This window comes from Biomphalaria glabrata, chromosome 12, assembly GCF_947242115.1.
Source record: "Biomphalaria glabrata chromosome 12, xgBioGlab47.1, whole genome shotgun sequence".
Classification (NCBI taxonomy): domain Eukaryota; kingdom Metazoa; phylum Mollusca; class Gastropoda; family Planorbidae; genus Biomphalaria; species Biomphalaria glabrata.
Window position 1 is genome coordinate 7,103,626 of NC_074722.1, and position 18,378 is coordinate 7,122,003.

The 18,378-nt window shown below is 36.6% G+C and overlaps 2 protein-coding genes across 2 annotated transcripts; one reads left to right on the top strand and one right to left on the bottom strand.

The window, feature by feature from the left end:
* The first annotated feature begins 600 nt into the window (after positions 1-600).
* On the top strand, positions 601-9,671 carry LOC106076374 (sulfotransferase 1B1-like). Its single transcript, XM_056006256.1, has 7 exons — positions 601-816; positions 1,973-2,185; positions 3,226-3,422; positions 4,037-4,160; positions 6,007-6,110; positions 6,977-7,172; positions 8,515-9,671. Exons 2-7 carry the CDS (start codon positions 1,996-1,998, stop codon positions 8,625-8,627), a joined length of 924 nt encoding a protein of 307 aa, XP_055862231.1. The 5' UTR covers positions 601-816; positions 1,973-1,995; the 3' UTR covers positions 8,628-9,671.
* Positions 9,672-9,697: 26 nt separating this feature from the next.
* Positions 9,698-16,618, bottom strand: LOC106076900 (sulfotransferase 1B1-like). Its single transcript, XM_056006259.1, has 6 exons — positions 16,408-16,618; positions 15,376-15,572; positions 14,039-14,162; positions 13,315-13,418; positions 10,703-10,898; positions 9,698-9,869 (listed from the first exon to the last, which is right to left on the bottom strand). The coding sequence occupies exons 1-6, from the start codon at positions 16,583-16,585 to the stop codon at positions 9,754-9,756; spliced, it is 915 nt and encodes a 304-aa protein (XP_055862234.1). The 5' UTR covers positions 16,586-16,618; the 3' UTR covers positions 9,698-9,753.
* Positions 16,619-18,378: the final 1,760 nt, after the last annotated feature.

Genomic DNA, 18,378 nt, shown 5'->3' on the forward strand with positions numbered 1-18,378 from the left:
TATCATGTGTTAAGCCCAAACGGTTCAGCAGACTAAGGTGAAGATGAAGCTTGCTCGAAGCTATGGTCCTGTGGCGGGGAGAGGATTAGAGTTCGAGCCCCCTTGTCAGACAAACATCTCGAGGACTGTGACATTTCAGCCTTTATTTCAAAGAAAGACTTAGTAAATACAATTTAAAAAAAAACAGGACTGTGGAACACTAGATAATTAAATTTCATTTACGTTGATCTTTAGAAAGCTTTTGAACTACTTTTAAACGATATCATTAGCGAACACATTGATATCATTAGCGAACACATTGATATCATTAGCGAACACATTGATATCATTAGCGAACACACTTAGCTATATCATTAGCGAACACACTTAGCTATATCATTAGCGAACACACTTAGTGATATCATTAGCGAACACACTTAGTGGTATCATTAGCGAACACACTTAGTGATATCATTAGCGAACACAATTAGTGTTATCATTAGTGAACACACTTAGAGATAACTGTAATACATGTTGAGAGAAGAACAAATACATTATATGGTTTGATATAACATGCACGTACAGATATAGACTTATCTCACTGGAATGTAGACCATATTACGCTCTGGTTGATACCATTTAATGTTCTAGTTAATAACAGCAATATAAACTACTGGGATTATAGTGTGCGATCTGTATAACGTTAAGAAGACATTGACCAACGCTTCATTCTTCAAAGAATCACAATGGTACAATATCTAGACGTTTGAATAAAAGTAAAAATTGTTGACATTAAAAACACAAAAAGGATTCCCAGAGTGGACTAGATTTCAACCGGTAAGTAGGACACTAAGTCAAGTAAACACTATTGTGGTCTGCCTGGCTGAGCTTTAGTTCAAATCCTGGTAAAGTGTATGCGTGTAAATTAGGATTTACTATTTCGTAGCGAGACACAATAGGGAAAGTTGGTCGCTTAAGCTTTATCCGCTGCAAAAGACAAATTTAATATTCAATGAGATTAAGCTTTTCATTCTCTAGATCTAGAAAAGAGTAGTTTTATTATTTATTCGCAGACAGATTGATATTTGTCTGCGTTCTTATTGTGTTGAAGGGTTCACATAACCAGCTTCAATTCCTCGCAGTGGTTTCTAGATCAGGCAGATTTCAATACAGTCTCTCTTTGAAAGAGGTGCTTTTGGGGCCAGACATTTCTAGAACATAAGAGCCTGTTATGTAGCGATTGAATGGGGATCTAACGTCGAGGTGGTTTAACTCTAAGGGAAACGAGATGCTGTGTTAAAAAAACCCAACTGTTATTTGATAAAAAAACTAATATCGGCATTTTCATATTATCGAGTGTATCTGGGTTTTATTTGAAGCAACTATTTTTTTTTTTTTTTATTACAAACAGTATTATCAACTCACTCTGTCCGTCTGTTAAAAAGTGTGTACACATTATTTCTCCCATAACCATTCTTGGATCAAGTTGAAACTTTGCACATGAAGCAATAAGAAAAATTAACGAATTAGTCAATTAATAACACCTCGGAAACTGTTTCGCCGCCCGATATTCGTCTTTCCAGTTTTCACTTCGGGACGTTACCATGTAGTCGTCACGACGAGGCTTTGTAAGCTAGAATCTTTCGATTTCGGGGACTAGATGCGGCCCCATCACCTTAAAAAAAAAAGGCCAATGGAAATGTGCATCGGTGGTTTCAGCTCTCTGGACAGATGTTTCGAGGACCTTAGATGAACTCCTATTGGAAAAAAGAGCAGGAGGGACTAATCCTCCCGTAGTCCTCTGACGAGAAACTGGGCCGTTCGGCGAAGTGCCTCGTAGCTCGGGGACCAGATTTGGCTCGCGTGACGTGGTTTAGGAATCAATGCCTTAGATCATCGCCTTATTTCTTCCTCTTTAAACTTTACAATTTGAACTTTATCAAATGAAAACTGGCTCTAGTATTGGAATTCATCTTATATTTTATCTTTAAAGGACCATTCAACTCTGGTCACATAATGGCCACTATTGATAAGGAGCCTGAAACTGGCCTGGCTAGTTTAATCAGAAAAGAATCTTGCCCGGAGGCATACGGATGGCGAGTGGTCGGACCTACCAACTTGTCCGACCCGCTACAGCATGTCGAGAACATTAGAGGCTTTAAGATCAGGGATGATGACGTCATTCTGGCAGCGTACCCAAAGTGTGGTAAGTCGGAGGAAGTACACATTTCAGAAAGTCTGCTGGGTAACTAATTAATGTCATGACTGGTGTATCCGGTGTATATTAAAAAAAAAGTGTGGACATCAATACATTTTAAAAAGTCTAAGCTAATTATATTGTTACATTTTTAGCTCTTGTATTATCAGATTTCTAAGCTCTTTCATTTGTAGCAGGAGTTAAATCTAATTTTTACTTTTAGTTAGCACTAACGAGCTTTCGACTTGACGTCATTGACATTGTTTAGTTCATTTTCTTTTCTTTTTTTTTCAAATTCTCTTCCAATCTTTCTTTTTTTTTCATTAAAATTTCCTTAATTGTTTTCTGCATACTTCTCCGTTGAGGCGTGACGGCTGAGCGGTAAAACGCCTGGCTTTCCGAACCGGCGTCCCGTGTTCAAATCCTGATGAAGACTGAGATTTTTTATTTCGGGATCTCTGGGTTCCTCTGAGTTCACCCAGCTCTAATGGATACCTGACGTTAGTTGGGGGAAATGCAAAGGCAGCTGGTCATTGTGAACTTTACTTTTCACTTATCGATTACTTTTTTCTATGTCCCTTTATTTTATTGCTTGAGAAATGCTAAAAAAACAAATAGGAAAAAAAAAATAAAGTTCCCCTTTCAGACCTTAAGGGTCTTTAGGGCAGATGGTGTTAAGGTCATCTGTTTCTTTGGCCAACGGTTAACGAGTCAGGTACCCATTAGAGTAGGGTGGACTCAAGGGCGCCCAAAAAATTCCAAAATTTTAAAATCCAAGTCTTCACCAGGATTCGAAGCCAGGGCCTATAGCTTCGAAAGCCAAGAGCTTAACCACTCAGCCTAAGCACCCTTATGTTTAATAATAAGACCCTATAAGCCTCGTGCACATCAAAATCCTCACTTGATGATTTTTTATTCATATATATATATGTATGATGTGTGTGTGTGTGTGTGTGTGTGTTAGTGTGTGTGTGTTTCCATACAACGCCTTTAAAATATTTTGTGTTGTGTTGTCTTGAAAGTGTCATTTTGTTCTTGTCCCTCAACAGGTACACATTGGGTGTGGGAGATAACTCACATGCTGCTCAGGCAGACGACGGACTACGAGAAGCGATGCAAGGAACAGGTTATGTTAGAATCTAATGGCGGGATAGCCAGGTGCGAGAAAGAGGAATCGCCCAGGATCATCAACAGCCACTTCGTGTTTGCTCACCTCCCACAAGAGATCATAGCCAAAAAGTCCAAGGTATAAAACAAGATTTTCTAAACTAGACTTGCGTCATACATCATTCCTTTTTAGCATTATACACACTTATAATGGATGAAAACAAATGAAAGAAAAACAGATGATATTTTAAATCAGTGATATTAACAAAATACCCGAAAATTTGGTATGTTTTTTTTGTGTTTGGTTGGGAAGAGGAATCTGGGAAAGGGAAAGTGGAAAGACAAAATTAGTTAAACGCAACGTGTGACACCAACCCTAGTAACGCTTCAACACAAGTAACATGTCGAAACAATGTACGCTGTAACAGACAAGAGTAGGAACTCTTTTTAAAAAAAGAGACAATAAAAGTGTGAACCAGAGTAGTTATGATGGTGCTCACTAATTTAATATTTCATGGTGGTAAGGATGTAACCTGAATCAAAAGCGACTAATTATCGAAGGAAGACGTTTTGGCGTACCCTGCGCCAAAAAAACGGCTGCGTCGAAACGTCTCGCGCCAAAAGGGCTGCGCCAAAACGTTACGTACCGACTAATGACTTCGTTCAAAGAAAGCATTCATTGCGAAACCCACAATTCATTAGATGTCTAAAATAGACTCATGCTTTAACTGACACTTTGCTGTCTTTCCTCAGATAATTCACGTTTGGAGAAATCCTAAAGATACTTTAGTTTCTTTTTATTATCATTACAAAAGTGTCATTGTGGACTCCAGATTTACCTTCTCTGATGTTCTAGAGACGTCGATGGCCGATAAATGTAAGTAGGTACTAACATTGTGTTTGTATAGCGTTATGTAAGTTGTCACAGATATGTGTGTGTGTGTGTGTGAGCAAAGTTAATTATTTTGTAAGGTGTTTCCACGGCTCATCGACAGACTTTACAGAGTAAAGACAGACAAAACGTAGGAATAGTGTGACACTTAGATTTATTACCTGGTAGGGCGACTCGATATCCGTAGGATGGGATAGACACGGACGATTTAGTAGCGTTAGTTTAGGCGTGGGTTAGGGTCTCAGCCTATATAGAGTAGAGTTTTGGGGGCAGTCGGGACACAGCGCCATGTAGTGTTAGCAGGGGCGTGTGTCGTATGCTAGGCGTTTTCTGGTGAACGACACATACAGACATTGGGAGCAAGTCGCCGAGGCTGGCTCGCGATCTTGGCTCCAAGAAGAGTGAGTTGTTTGGTCAATGTTGATTTGAAACCAAAAAATAAACATGCTTTCACAATTTAACATCACATTAAAAAAATTTTCACTATTAATAAAGAAAAGCATATTTAATTTTTTATTTTTTTTTTACCTTTCCTATCCCTTAGTCTGTTAGACTGTTGGGGCCACATGCAAGATTCGTCAAGCACCTTTCTCCATTCCTCTCTGTCTTTAGCCTTAGTTAGAACCTCTTTCAGTGGCAGGCCCGTCCGTTCTTTTATGCTGTCCTCCCATCGCTTTTTCTGTCTGCCTCTTCTTCTTTATCCTGGTACTGTTCCCTGAATGAAAGCTTTTGCGAGCCTCGAAGATCTTGTAATATGGCCACACTAAACTATATACAATTTAAAATATCTGCGAATGTAAAATGTAACCCAGCAAAAAATAATATTCTTGTAACAAAGCTCATCTCAACTCACTTTGTATGTCTGTTTAGTAAAAAGACTGTACACGTTATTTCTCGGAATTAAGTTGAAATTTCGCACAATTATTTCTTTTACCTAAGAACACAAGAATCAATAAAAATAATTAACCAATTAGTTAATTAACTATTGGTAGTTAATTATTTTGTTTGGTATCTCAAACAAGGGAAAGAAATTTTACTTGACTGAAGTGGTGTTATAAGCTTAATTAGTTCCCTTTGTAGGTCGTCGCTGTAAATTGAAACAAACAAACTACAACTATACAATCTTCTCGAGTCATAAGAATCTGACTAGCAGAGTGGTTAGCATGTCTGCTCGGGCAGGCGTGTGCCACAAGTTCGAATTCCGATTTAAAATGTCAATAAATAAAAAATAAAAAAAACAGTAAAATCCACCCAGAATTCTCTTTGTTTCTCTCCTCCACCACTGCAAACCAACAGCCCTGGGAGTCTCGCACTATTGAGATTGAGTCCAGGAAGAGTTTATGCTTAAAACAGGAAATTTGAATCTTACATGCTTGAGAAAACGAATTTGCATCCTACATGATTTAGACAAGGAATCTGCATCACACATGATTGAGGCAAGTAATCTGTATCATACATGATTAAATCTTGGAATTTGCATCCTACATGATTGAGGCAAGAAATCTGCATCACACATGATTGAGGCAACGAATCTGCATCATACATGATAGAGGCAAGGAATTTGCATCCTACATGATTGAGGCAAGAAATCTGCATCACACATGATTGAGGCAACGAATCTGCATCCTACATGATTGAGGCAAGGAATTTGCATCCTACATGATTGAAGCAAAGTATCCTATCTGCTGGAAAATTGATTTTTATTGTATGATTTTTTTTTCATATAGTTTGTTCTTTCCAAACTTTTCCATTGTTCCAAATTCTCTCTGTCTAATGTAATCTTCTTGAAATAATAATTGTTTACATTTATAGAGCTCTCTTGTATCTCTAGTTACAATCCACACCCAGTTCGAGTACCTCCAGCAAATGTCAAAGTTCGAGGAGGACCACCCAGACCACCCTATCATACACTTGTGTTATGAGGAAATGAAAAAGGTAATAGCATATTTGCTGGTCAGTACATGCCATTGACAAGAGATTTAAGATGTAGTCTGTAGGGCTAGCACGTACCACAAATGGTGTAAAGATATTCTGTTTCAGTGTCTGAAAGTTCACGACCAACTGTCTTTACTTTCTCCAACTAATGCCAGGTACCCATTAGAGTCCTAAAAATCACGATGCTAAAAATCTCCACCATGATTCGAACCCGAGACTCCTCGATTCAGAAGTCAAGAGCTTTAGTACCCAACCACCAGTTCCAAACTTAAGATGCAGAAGATTACTTTTAATCTTATCTTATATAATACAGACGTTACCTCAAAAAGAAGATGATTACGTCCTACGCCTCATGCATCTAGTCATGCATGTAAACCAATGACTTAACTGTGCCAAGTCACTGGATCTCCTAGTTGACTCAGGCAACCCATTCCATGCTCTAATAGCACTAGGGAAGAAGGAGCATTTGTACAAATTTGTCCTAACCTATGGAACGAGGAATGTGCCGTTATCTTTGTGTCATTCTGAGTATTTTATTAGATTTTGTTTTTGTATTTAAAGACTATCTCTAAGTGTTTTATGTTAAATTGGTTATTTTTGAGTCTTCTCTCCTGAAGGCTTTTAATGTTGATTCTAAATCTAATAAATTCTGATTTCAACAATGAGCAAAAGTGCAAATCACGTGACTATGACATAGTTATGATACATTTTCCACACTAACGATTTTTTTTCCTTAGAACGAAGACAATAAGTGAAAATAAAACAGATTTAAAATTAACATTGTTACAATGTCTACAATTATTAATGAATAAAAACTGTACTCATCTATGTCTAAATAGGTATTATATCATTTTTAATTATGAAAGGAACCAATCAAAGTAATCCAAGAACTGGCCAGGTTTTTGAAAGTTCCAGCAGATGATGAATTTTGCCGAAAAGTTGCAGACGCCTGTAGTTTTGAAAACATGAAAGTAATCAACCAATCAGGACAGAAAATGTTCCCTGCAGAATTCTCTGTGTCACGAGGGCCAGGTCATAAGAACCCAGAAATTTACCGAAAAGGTAAGACCACATGCGACCACCTCGCTGAGCGAAAACTGTTAGTTCATTAAATACAAATATTAATAAACAAGCAAAATTTAAAAAAAAAAAATTTAAAAAAAGCTTATCTAAGGGGAATAATTCATCAACTAAAAACATTTCTCTCAATACTGTAAGATTTAATTCAACTTTTCAATGTCAAACAAAATAAGAAATTACCTCTCATTAATTAACTAATTGTTTTATTGGTTGAGTTTTTTTTTTGTTTTTTTTTTGGCTTGGCACAGTCACTAATTGTGTAAGGTTTCAACTATATATCCGAGAATAGGAATCGGAAGGAATAACTTGTCAATAAATTGTACCAGACAGACAGAGTGAGAAAAGGATAAAGGGGCCCCCATTCTGTTAGGGCTTCGGAGTAGAGCCCCGTTTATCCAAACTCCTCTGGAGGCGGGTCTGTATTTATGTATTTTAACTGAAGAAAAGGTGGAAGTTTTTTTGTTGTTTCTTTGCAACTGTCTGAAAAGTTTTAAAGCGTTATCAAAGGTGTCTGATGAAAAGAAATAGTTTGAATAGGCTTAAATAACTAAATATAGAATACAAAACATGAAATTAACAATTGTTGTTTAAATAGGAAGATATTCTGTACAAAAGCTATATATATGTGCGGAAGTCTACACTGGCTGTAGATTGCTCTTTAGATAAATCTCTCGATTTGTATTTTTTGATATACAGATTGCATTATTACATTGACTTTCCATTTTGTGCTAAAGATTGCTCCATAGATTTTATTGCACTATAGCTTTGTTCTAAAGCTATAATGTAAAAGGAGTTTAATCAAGTGATTCTGAGACTTAAAAATAAAAACTTGTTTGTTTTCTTCTGTGATACATACATATATTATTATTAAATGAATAACAGCACCAGGGACCAAGTTTTTAAGAGAGAAAGTAGTGAATTAAAATGCTACGAAAATAAGGGACTGCGCCGACCGAGGCTCGGATTCGACACCACCGCCTAGCGATAACGCTCCAAGCGAAATTAACCTCTAGACCATCGGAATGTCAAAAAAAACATTCTTCTGATCCAGAGTCATTTCGCCCGTATGCAAATTACCACCCCCAGTGGTCAAAGGTCACAAGCCCCAGCCAGCCCCTCCCCCACCCCCGGAGTCCGGAATCCGGAGTCACAGGTTCGCGCCTCGGTCGGCGCATGCCCTTATTTTCGTAGCATTTTAATTCACTACTTTCTCTCTTACAAACTTGGTCCCTGGTGCTGTTATTCATTTATGTTTAATATATGTATGTATCACATTTGTTTCAGCACCTAGCTTCGACTCTATGTTTTTGTTTTCTTCTGACAGGTGTAGTTGGAGATTGGAAGAATCACTTCACGGTGTCTGAGAATGAAAGATATGATATGATCATAAACAGAGCAGGAGAGAAAGGGTTAAAGTTTAAATTCATTTACCAATAAACGTTTGTTTCTCTGTGATACTCAAGACCAAGATAACATTTTTGTTACATTCGATACTCTAAGACCAAGATAAACTTTTTGTTACATTCGATACTCTAAAACCAAGATAAACTCTTTGTCACATTCGATACTCTAAGACCACTGTAAAACCTTTTTGTTATCTTCGATACTCTAAAACCAAGATAACCTCTTTGTTACATTCGATACTCTAAGACCAAGATAAACTCTTTGTTACATTCGATACTATAATGCTACAATAAACTTCGATTCTCTTAAACCACATTGATCATTATTTCAAAATTAATATTTTCAAAACCTCAAGAAATAATTTTCACAAAGGATTGAGTTATGTACACTTAATAAAGTGATCTTCAAAATGTCCTTTCCTTAATGTTTGCTTTTACGGTTCCATATTGTGGATTGCTGTATTCTGGATTGACCACGTCTTCAGAACAAATTTACTAATCTAAATAAACTTGTTTGCGTTTGGTATTCCTTGTATGCTTCTGTAATTTTTAAAAGTAAAAAACTTAACAAATGAATCAGAAACAGTATTGTGTTATTGCTAATTAAAGGATTCCTATAAAGCAGCCCGGCCAGAAGGTAGACACAGATTTTTGTAGGCAGGTAAAGCGAAGTATTCCGCATCTAGGACTCCTCAAACGATTCAATCAGAGTTACCTCCCTTTCATAAAGAGCTAATAGGCTGGCAGCACTAACCTTACCGATGACGAAGTTTTGCTGGAGGCGGGTGTGAATAGTCTAGAAGCCCAGCTTACCATTCGACAGCTGCGCTGGGTCGGACACTTATCTTGCATTGGCCTCCATGTCATCGCAACTCTTGATAGGCGTATTTCTTTTTGTCGGAGGACATGTCACAAAAACCTCATAAGACTTGACTACTTGGTCTCATGCTAGTACGGTTTCAAAAAGTTCAAAGATCTATGCATTGCTTGCTATGTTTCAAGCTTATCCATTTATTGTATGTTTCTGAATAAATATTCACAATTTATTGTAAAAATAAAATAAACGTTATATACACAATTCCATTTTTACTTTTTGTTTTATCTTCTTTTTTTTCTTTCTTTCTCATTTATTTTTTTCCCCTCAGTCTTATATTTTCTTTTTATTCGTAAACAAAAGTAAACTTCAAATCCTTGTTTTTCAAAAATGTGGCGATGCGTTCTTCAAACCGCTCATTCTGGGCAACTGTGAAGTGATTCTTCCAGTCTCCTATCTCTCCTGTAAGTAAGTAAATAATTAAACGTTTATAAATCTCAGTCTCAATATATTTTTTGTTCTTTTGAAGGATTAATTGGGTAAAACTATAGCTCTTCAAGAATAGTGCACCCTTCTACCCCCTTCTTGTGTTAGTTAAGTTTTTTAAGTTGAGCATTTGGATCTGTTATTATAAGCCGCGATTATGTTATTCTTTCAGGAATCCATTACGAGCAGATTATAATCTGTGAGTATGAGTGTGGTGACTTTTAAGGTAGTTTATAAAACTATATATATAATTATAAAGGGAAGCTATTCTTCATCGAATCTTAGATTGACTCATTTTATCACTAGACTAATGGCAGTGGGCTCCCATGATTTTCTCATTGGATTGATATGTGTGAGCTGTGATAGTCATACTGAGACTAATCGTTATAGAATTCCTGAACACAGACCTGCAAGGTCGCAACCGGTGGGCGGTGGAGGCAGTACAGACTTGTGATGTTGTGGAGACCAATAGCTCGTCGCAACATCACAGGCCTGGACTGCCTCCACTGCCTACAGGTTTTGACGTCGCAGCTCAGCGTTTTAGACCTGATATAACTATTGTGCACATATTCATCGTCTGCATGGAATTTGTCAGTCAGACACTGGTTCATCGTCTGTTTAGACTTTGACAATTATACACTGGTGTCTGACAGCCAAACACTGATCTGACGTCTGCTTTTTGATGAGCACACTGTATTAGAGTGTTCAGATATGAAACTTTATGCTTATATGAATATGGCATAGCTGCCGATTTTCCGAACATATCCTTTATTTACAAAATAAAAATCTATTTTAAAAAGGGTATTTACCTTTTCGTATATATTTCAGCTCTCCGTTAATTTTGTCAATAACAGCTCTCACTTCCTCTGGATACATCTTTTCTTTATTCTCTTCAAATGTCTTCATGTTTTCAAAGCTACAAGCTTCTGCCACTTGTTCAAAAAATGTTTCACTTTCTTGGACATTTAAAAACGTGGCTAGTTCTTTGATCGTTTTGACGGGTTGCTTAAAACAATCATTGAAAATAAAATGAATGATAAATGTCTAGATCTCCATGGCAGAATCTATATATATATATAATTCTCTTCTTCCCTCAACAGTTTAAACGAGAAGTAAAGGAAAGATCACTCTCTTATTTCTGCGGATAGTCACCCCACGAAAAAAAAAACAAGAGGGGTGGGGGGAGAACACGTTTTCACAGCTCGCTACGGATGGTTGCACGCTGGACTGTCAAACCCTGCCCGCTGCCATCCCCCTTCGTCTTGCGGGAGGTTTGGACAAGGAAGTAAACTATCGTCACTCTGATGGAACATCCGAAACATGTAAAACATTTTACAAACACTAAATCTCAGGGCCGGACTTAACCATTATGGGGCCCATTTCGAAACGCATTTCGCGGGGTAGAGAAGCGGACAATAAGTGAAATTTAAGAGTTTGTATTAGAAAATAAATTCGTCTATGCATTTTATTCATTCTTTACTACGTACAGAAATACTTTACGAGCCTTGCGTGTAGCAAAGTCATACAGTATATCATAATAATTCTGTTTCCTACATAGATCACGCTCAATAGCAAGAATTACCAAATGTTTCAATCTATCTTTGAGAATTGTAAACCTCAAGTAATTCTTCATTAGTTTGAGGCGCGAGAAGCTTCTTTCACCTGATTACACAATTACGGCTAATGCATAATGCCGTTTTTATTTATAGTGCGTAGGATTGGCGTTTTCCATATTGAATGACACCCCAAAATGACCATTTGTTTTCTATATAATGTATAATTCCGTATATTTTAAGGACTTTTTCGTATATTTTGCAATTTCGAGAGATTTCCAGGATCTCCTGGTAAATCGAAATCTGTTTTAAGTTATAAAATGGTTTAGTTTAATAATTTATACACCTTGAATTAGCGCGGGTGACATGGAAGTGCGGATCCTTCGGTTGCATAGGTTGCAGTGGCCTAAGACCGGCCCTGCAAAATAGCGGTGTATGCTACGCCGCCAGTCGACTAGTTTTATTAAAAGCATTATAGAAATAGAATTGCATTAAATGTAATGCGCATGGCGCTCGCATTTCAGTATCGCCCCCCCCCCCCCGATATCTGTTTCTGTGGTCTGTGGTTAACGTGGGTCTCGAGTGGCCAGCACAACGGCCGACCGCTTTTACTTTTTCGCAGGTACACATTAGAGCTGGGTGGACTCAGAGGCTCCAAAAGATCCCGAAATTAAAAATCCCAGCCACAGAATTCGTATCCAGGACCCCCAAGAGCTTTACAGCATAGATAATGCATGTGGGGAAAACATATGGCTAGGGCTTACCTGTTCCCGCTGCGGGAACTTTCAGCTGCGATTCATACATTTTCTCATCTAAACGTAGTTGGAAAAGTATTAATATCGATGTCAATTGTATATCGTGATTCAGACCAGGTGATGTAAAGGTCATATGTTTCTGTGGCCCACGGTTAACGGGTGTGTTATGTGGCCAGCATAAAAACCAAGCGCCTTTAAGTCGCAATTATACATAAAACACAAAACCATAATTTTCAAATACAAAAACAAAATTTAATAAAATACTCAGAAAGACTCAAAGATAAAGGCATACTCCGGTTCCATATGCTAGGACAAATTTGTACAAATGCTCCTTCTTCCATGGTGCTATTAGAGCATGGAATGTGTTACCTGAACCAGTCAGGAAAACTAATGACTTGGCAGAGTTTAAATCATTGCTTAGCATGCATGATTAGATTGACCTTGGAACACGCGCAGGACGTAATCGTCTGCTTTGTTGTAGCAACATCTGTATTTTATAAGATTTATTTACTTTGTTGACTTCGTCAATTCAGTTATATATTGAAAAATTATTTGACATAACATATGCACATATTTATCTATAATACAAGTTTTTATATTGTACTGCAGGGTATCTCAATTTAGATTTTGTTCAGGTAAATTATATTCCAAAAATACTTCCTTCTAATCACGGAGGCGCGGTGGGAGAGTGGTAAGGCAATTATCTGCTGAGCTGGGTGTGGCCGGTTTTCAAGATCGTTGGAATGCCTCTGAATCCTCCCTGCTCTAATGGATACCACACATTAATTGGGAAAATGTAAAGGCGGCTGGTCGTTGTGCTGGCCACATGACACTCTCGTTAACCGTGGGCCACAGAAACATATGACCTTTATATCATCGTGTCTGAAAAAGGGGGCACTTTCTATTCCTTTTATTCAAAGCATACCCTGCTTCGCTTGGATGTTCTATCACCAATTTAAAACAGGATGATTAACACTATCCATAAGTTCATAACCCTTTCCAATGTAACAATCACATATCAGCTACTAGAAATGTTGATCTGTCCAATGGTGAATGATTCATTTCTATAAATAGATGAAAGTTACGTCATGACAAAATACTGTAAGCTCTTACTTTTTTCATGTCCTCAAAGTAAATGTGCTTGATTGGATGATCAGGATGATTTTGTTCAAACTCTGACCACTGATACAAATAGTCCAGGTGTGATGGTAGCGATACTGGTCAGTCATAAGAAGTAAAGAAAGTAAGATTAACCAGAAGTTTGGAAGTTTGTTAAAAGTATTTGAAGTTTCTGCAAGTTGAAAAACTGTGTTTAAATGTAGCCCTCATATGCTGTTTTTCAGAAGTTTGTTTTTTCTTATCTTATAGATTACAGACGTTCCTTTAAACGAAAAGATAATTACGTCCTACACGAATCCATGTGTTAGTCAAACCGTGCATAATAATTATTATAAACTTAAACTATGCTAAGTCATTAGTTCTCATGGCAAATTCCGAAGCAGATTTCATTTGATATTGACAATAGTTTAATTAAATGTTATTTAGGTACCAGACCAGATTTTAACTCGATTTTGACCAGCTCTAATAAAGTATAAAACACCTAAGTCAAAATCAAAATTTGTAGGCTGCATGATTAACTTAACATTTAACCGTGGAGAAACAACATTAAATTTTTTTTTTTACTAAAAAGCAATGAGGCAAAACTTTATAAATGAATGTATTAGCTACTTCCGTTCGACATAAATATCTTTTAAATATTAGTTTTAAATGCACATATATAAATATTTTAATACAAGTATTCCTAGTATAATATAAGAACTAAGGATTTGTTACTTACTGTTGTCAGATAGCACTGCTTCAAATATGTCCGCAAATTTCACATCTTTTAAACCATCGGTGATTTGACAATGCCAGAACCACGAAACAAGTGCGTCTTTAGAATTTCTAATGACATGAATAATCTAAAATGAAAAGATGATCAGTAGTAAATATTTATATCACATGATTACCGTCATCATCCACAAAATTCAAGTGAGTAGCTGCTTGAGAAGCTCAGACCTTCTCGTTTAAAGAGAGACACCCTGCTGTTTTGTGCATTGCATTGACCATACAGGTCAAGAGCACGTGACTTTCTAGAGCTGATATCGCTTAATAAATTCCTGGGTAAAAATATCAATAATTTATGCTTGTGAGCTTTGAACTTTACTGACAAGAAGAGCTGCTATGGAAAGTTTCAACCATACAGAGGTGATACTTAAGGAAATTATTAATTATTAAATTAAATTATTAAATTATTAATTATCCCTTATGAAGACCACATCACATGTGCGGAAGCTCAGGACAAGATCAAAATTACTTCTAATCATTGCCAAAGAAACGAAAATTCAAATAGTAACAAAATGCCATAAAATCTTCGAAACTAGTACAGACTGTCCCTCCAAGAACAATACACGAGAGAGAAGTGACCGGGGAAAGAAATGGATCAGATGTTCAGAAAGTCAAGAAAAGGATGGAAATAAAAAGCAATGTCTATTTGAGGTGTGGCCTGGTCACGTGTGATGCTTTTTAAACTATAGTCACGATGGTTTCATGGAATCCTGCCCGCAGCAATCCATTGCTGTCCTTCGGGAGGTTTGTGTTAAAGAATCTTCAATCCTGAAAGAAAGTTTGATACCAACAGATAAAGTCAAAAGGGTCTAATAGTTGAAGATAGGTAGAAATGAAACTATTACAAGATGAAGAGACATGACTAGGTCAGAGAAAAGTCAAAGTACTTCATAGAGACCTGCATACAAAGTCAAAAACAATTTCCTAGGACACTGACAAAGTATTTTAAAGTCTCAGTCTTTCTGAAGAAACTCAAAAACCCAAGGATGTGCCTCTAATAGTATGCACTTCTTATAAGCATATTGCGATTATAAGCATACTGCTCTAAATGGTATTAAGAGGCAATAGGAGAGGCAGATTTACGTTTGTGTACAGCCAAAGCGTAGTTGGCAATACCAATTTCATACACTATCTATAGTCAAACAATATTGTACAATCTACAGTCACCTATCTCAGAATAAATGAGTCTTTCCATTTTGTTTTCAACTATCAAAAAAAAAAAATCATTAATAAAATCTGACCAAAAAAAAGCATACTTATCACTCTGGAACATTTCCAAACACTGACCTTAGTTTTTTTGGCAATGATCTCTTTAGGCAGATGGGCAACGACATTGTGGGAGTTGAGAATCCTCTGAGACGGCTCCAGTTCTAGTCTTTCCAGCCCCTGGACAGCCTCTAACATTGTGTATTCCTTGGCTCTCTTTTCATACGTCAATGTTCTCCTCATTAACATTTGAGTTACCTCCCATAGCCAATGAGTTCCTTAAAAGGAGAAAAATATATTATGAACTTAATATAAAGCTTGCCCTAGAATTCTAATATTTATAGAATATTTCATGTGGCTACTCAGTCCTAGATCTAATCTACATATTTGACCACATTCAGAGCAGAGATAAACTTACTCTACCGGTGGTCGATTTAAGTCCTCTGTCTCTTTTCTATATATATATATATGAGAGAGAGAGCGAGCGATAGATAGATATAGATAGAAGGATAGATAGTAGGTAGATAAGATAAGATAGATAGATAGATAGATAGATAGATAGATAGATAGATAGATAGATAGATAGATAGATAGATAGATAGATAGATAGATAGATAGATAGATAGATAGATAGATAGATAGATAGATAGATAGATAAAATAAAATAAAATGAAATAAAATAAAATAAGATAGATAGATAGATAGATAGATAGATAGAGAGATAGATAGATAGATAGATAGATAGATAGATAGATAGATAGATAGATAGATAGATAGATAGATAGATAGATAAGATAAAATAAAATAAAATAAAATAAAATAAAATAGAATAAAATAAAATAAGATAGATAGATAGATAGATAGATAGATAGATAGATACATAAAGATATTGATATAGATATAGATATTGATGTAAAGCTGAAAGGTGGTTGACTTAGAGGTGCCCCAAGAGAACGCTTTAAAGATCTGCAACACTATATATAGATAGATATTAATGTTAATTTAGTGGCTATTAGACATTATTTTAGAAATAAAAAAACGACGAACAACATTAAATAATAAACATAAAACATTCTTTAAAACCTCACTTAGTCAAACAAAGCGAAATCATACCACACTTGGGATACGCCGCTACAAGTACATCGTCGTCTCGTATTTTAAAATTTCGAATTTTCTCCACCAGGCCCTGGGGATCTTCCATGCCGGGCAAAAGCACAATTTTCCAGCCGTACGCCTTAACGGTTGTTGATAGCATAGTCGGTTTTGGATCATCAATAGTGTTATGAGACATTCTAATTGATACCGATGTCAGCAAGAAGTGCAAATATTGTCTTGTTAATCCTGTTAAAAAAATAGTAACGCAACATTGATGGCAGATTAAAGGGAAGCAAATATTTCAGAATAACAAAAACACATTTTTACGAAGTTAACCGATTTAAGTATTGGAAGATAAAACTGTTTCCAGTTGAGAATGTAAAAGTAAAGACCTCGCGATCTAGGGAGCAAATGATCTGTTTCTATGGCCAACGGTTAACGAGCAGGGTGTCATGTGGTCAGAACAACGAACAACCGCGTTACTTTCCCCAACTGAAGTCAGGTACCCATTAGAGTTGGGTGGACTCTGTGTCGTCACAAAAATCTCGATATTCAAAATACCAGTCTTCACCAAGATTCGAACCCAGGACCCCAGGTTGGGAAACCGAGCGCTTAACCACTTCGCCACCGTTGAGAATGTATGGACAATGAATACCCCCTCCCCCGGCGGACTCTTATTGCTTTGACAATCAGGTCTCATCTCGCGCCTGTCCTTTGACTTCATTGTAGCGGTGCAGTGGCAGTGCGTGTCACTAAATCCTTACACTTTTCCCTGACAGCAGCTGTTCTTAGTAGGATAGTAAGAGACCCGCCAGTCCATTCTTTTACATTGTCTTGTCATCTTTTCTTCCTACAAACGTTCTTCCTGCTACTTTCACTGTACCTTGTCACTTTTGGAAATGAGTCATGTCTTACAATATGACCGAATCATCTCAGCATTCTCCGCCGTATTGAGGATTTCCTTCTTTTTGCCAGCCAGAGTTGACTAGTAAAAGTACAAACTCTTTTGTCTTTTTTCCTGGTATCTGATACCCAGCAGCTTTCTGTAACATTTACTCTCAAAGGCTAGATTTTTTTTTCAGCCACTGCGTTCTGTGTCAACTTCAACAACTTTGTTATAGTATTGAAACCACAAAAAAAGTAAAATATAATTAAATCACCAAAAAGAAAAAAATACTTTGAAGTTGATATTGCTTTTTAGGATTTTCACTTTGCTCGCGATGGCGTATGCCAAACTCGAACCGTTATTTACACAGCTTTTATCAACTCTGTGTGTCTGGTAAAAAGTTTGTACCATGTTATTTCTTCCACACCCAATCTTTGCAAAAATATTTCTAGATGACAAAATAAGAATCAATGAAAAAAAAAACAATTATAATTAAATATTGGTGATTAATTATTTTGTTTTCTATCGAATAAGAAAAGTATGTGATGCTATAGATTAAATTAGTTCCCTTTATACTTTGTGTAGAGTATTAGATCACCACTTTAAAGTTTGAAACTAATGGTAACCATAAATCTTCTATTTTGATAAACACTTTACCAGCAGAGTGGTTAAAGTATCAGCTTGAGGGGCTTGAATCCTCGAGTTCAAATTCAAGTCGCATAACAATTTAATTTGTTTTTATATAAAATACATTTCAAAAGCTAATACGGAAACATTCACCCAGATACCCCCTTCCCACGCAGCTTTTTTTTTCCCGACTGGTCCAGACAAGTTATAATATCATAGCGTAATTTAGAAAGTTAAAAACATGAAATTGCGCTAAACAAAAACAAATGGTAAAAAATATTCGTCATGGAGTATTGTGTGTGTGCTTCTATGGTGACGGTGAGAAAAGGTTAGCGATTGGTTGGTGGCTATGTAGTGTGAATGATGCAAGATAGGCGGCGTTGTCGTCAGCTGTTTTAGAAAGAAGAGATGATTCCAGATTGCCAGAGTGAAACGACGTGTTATTTGTTGTTCGCAATCCAATTTTTATATTATGA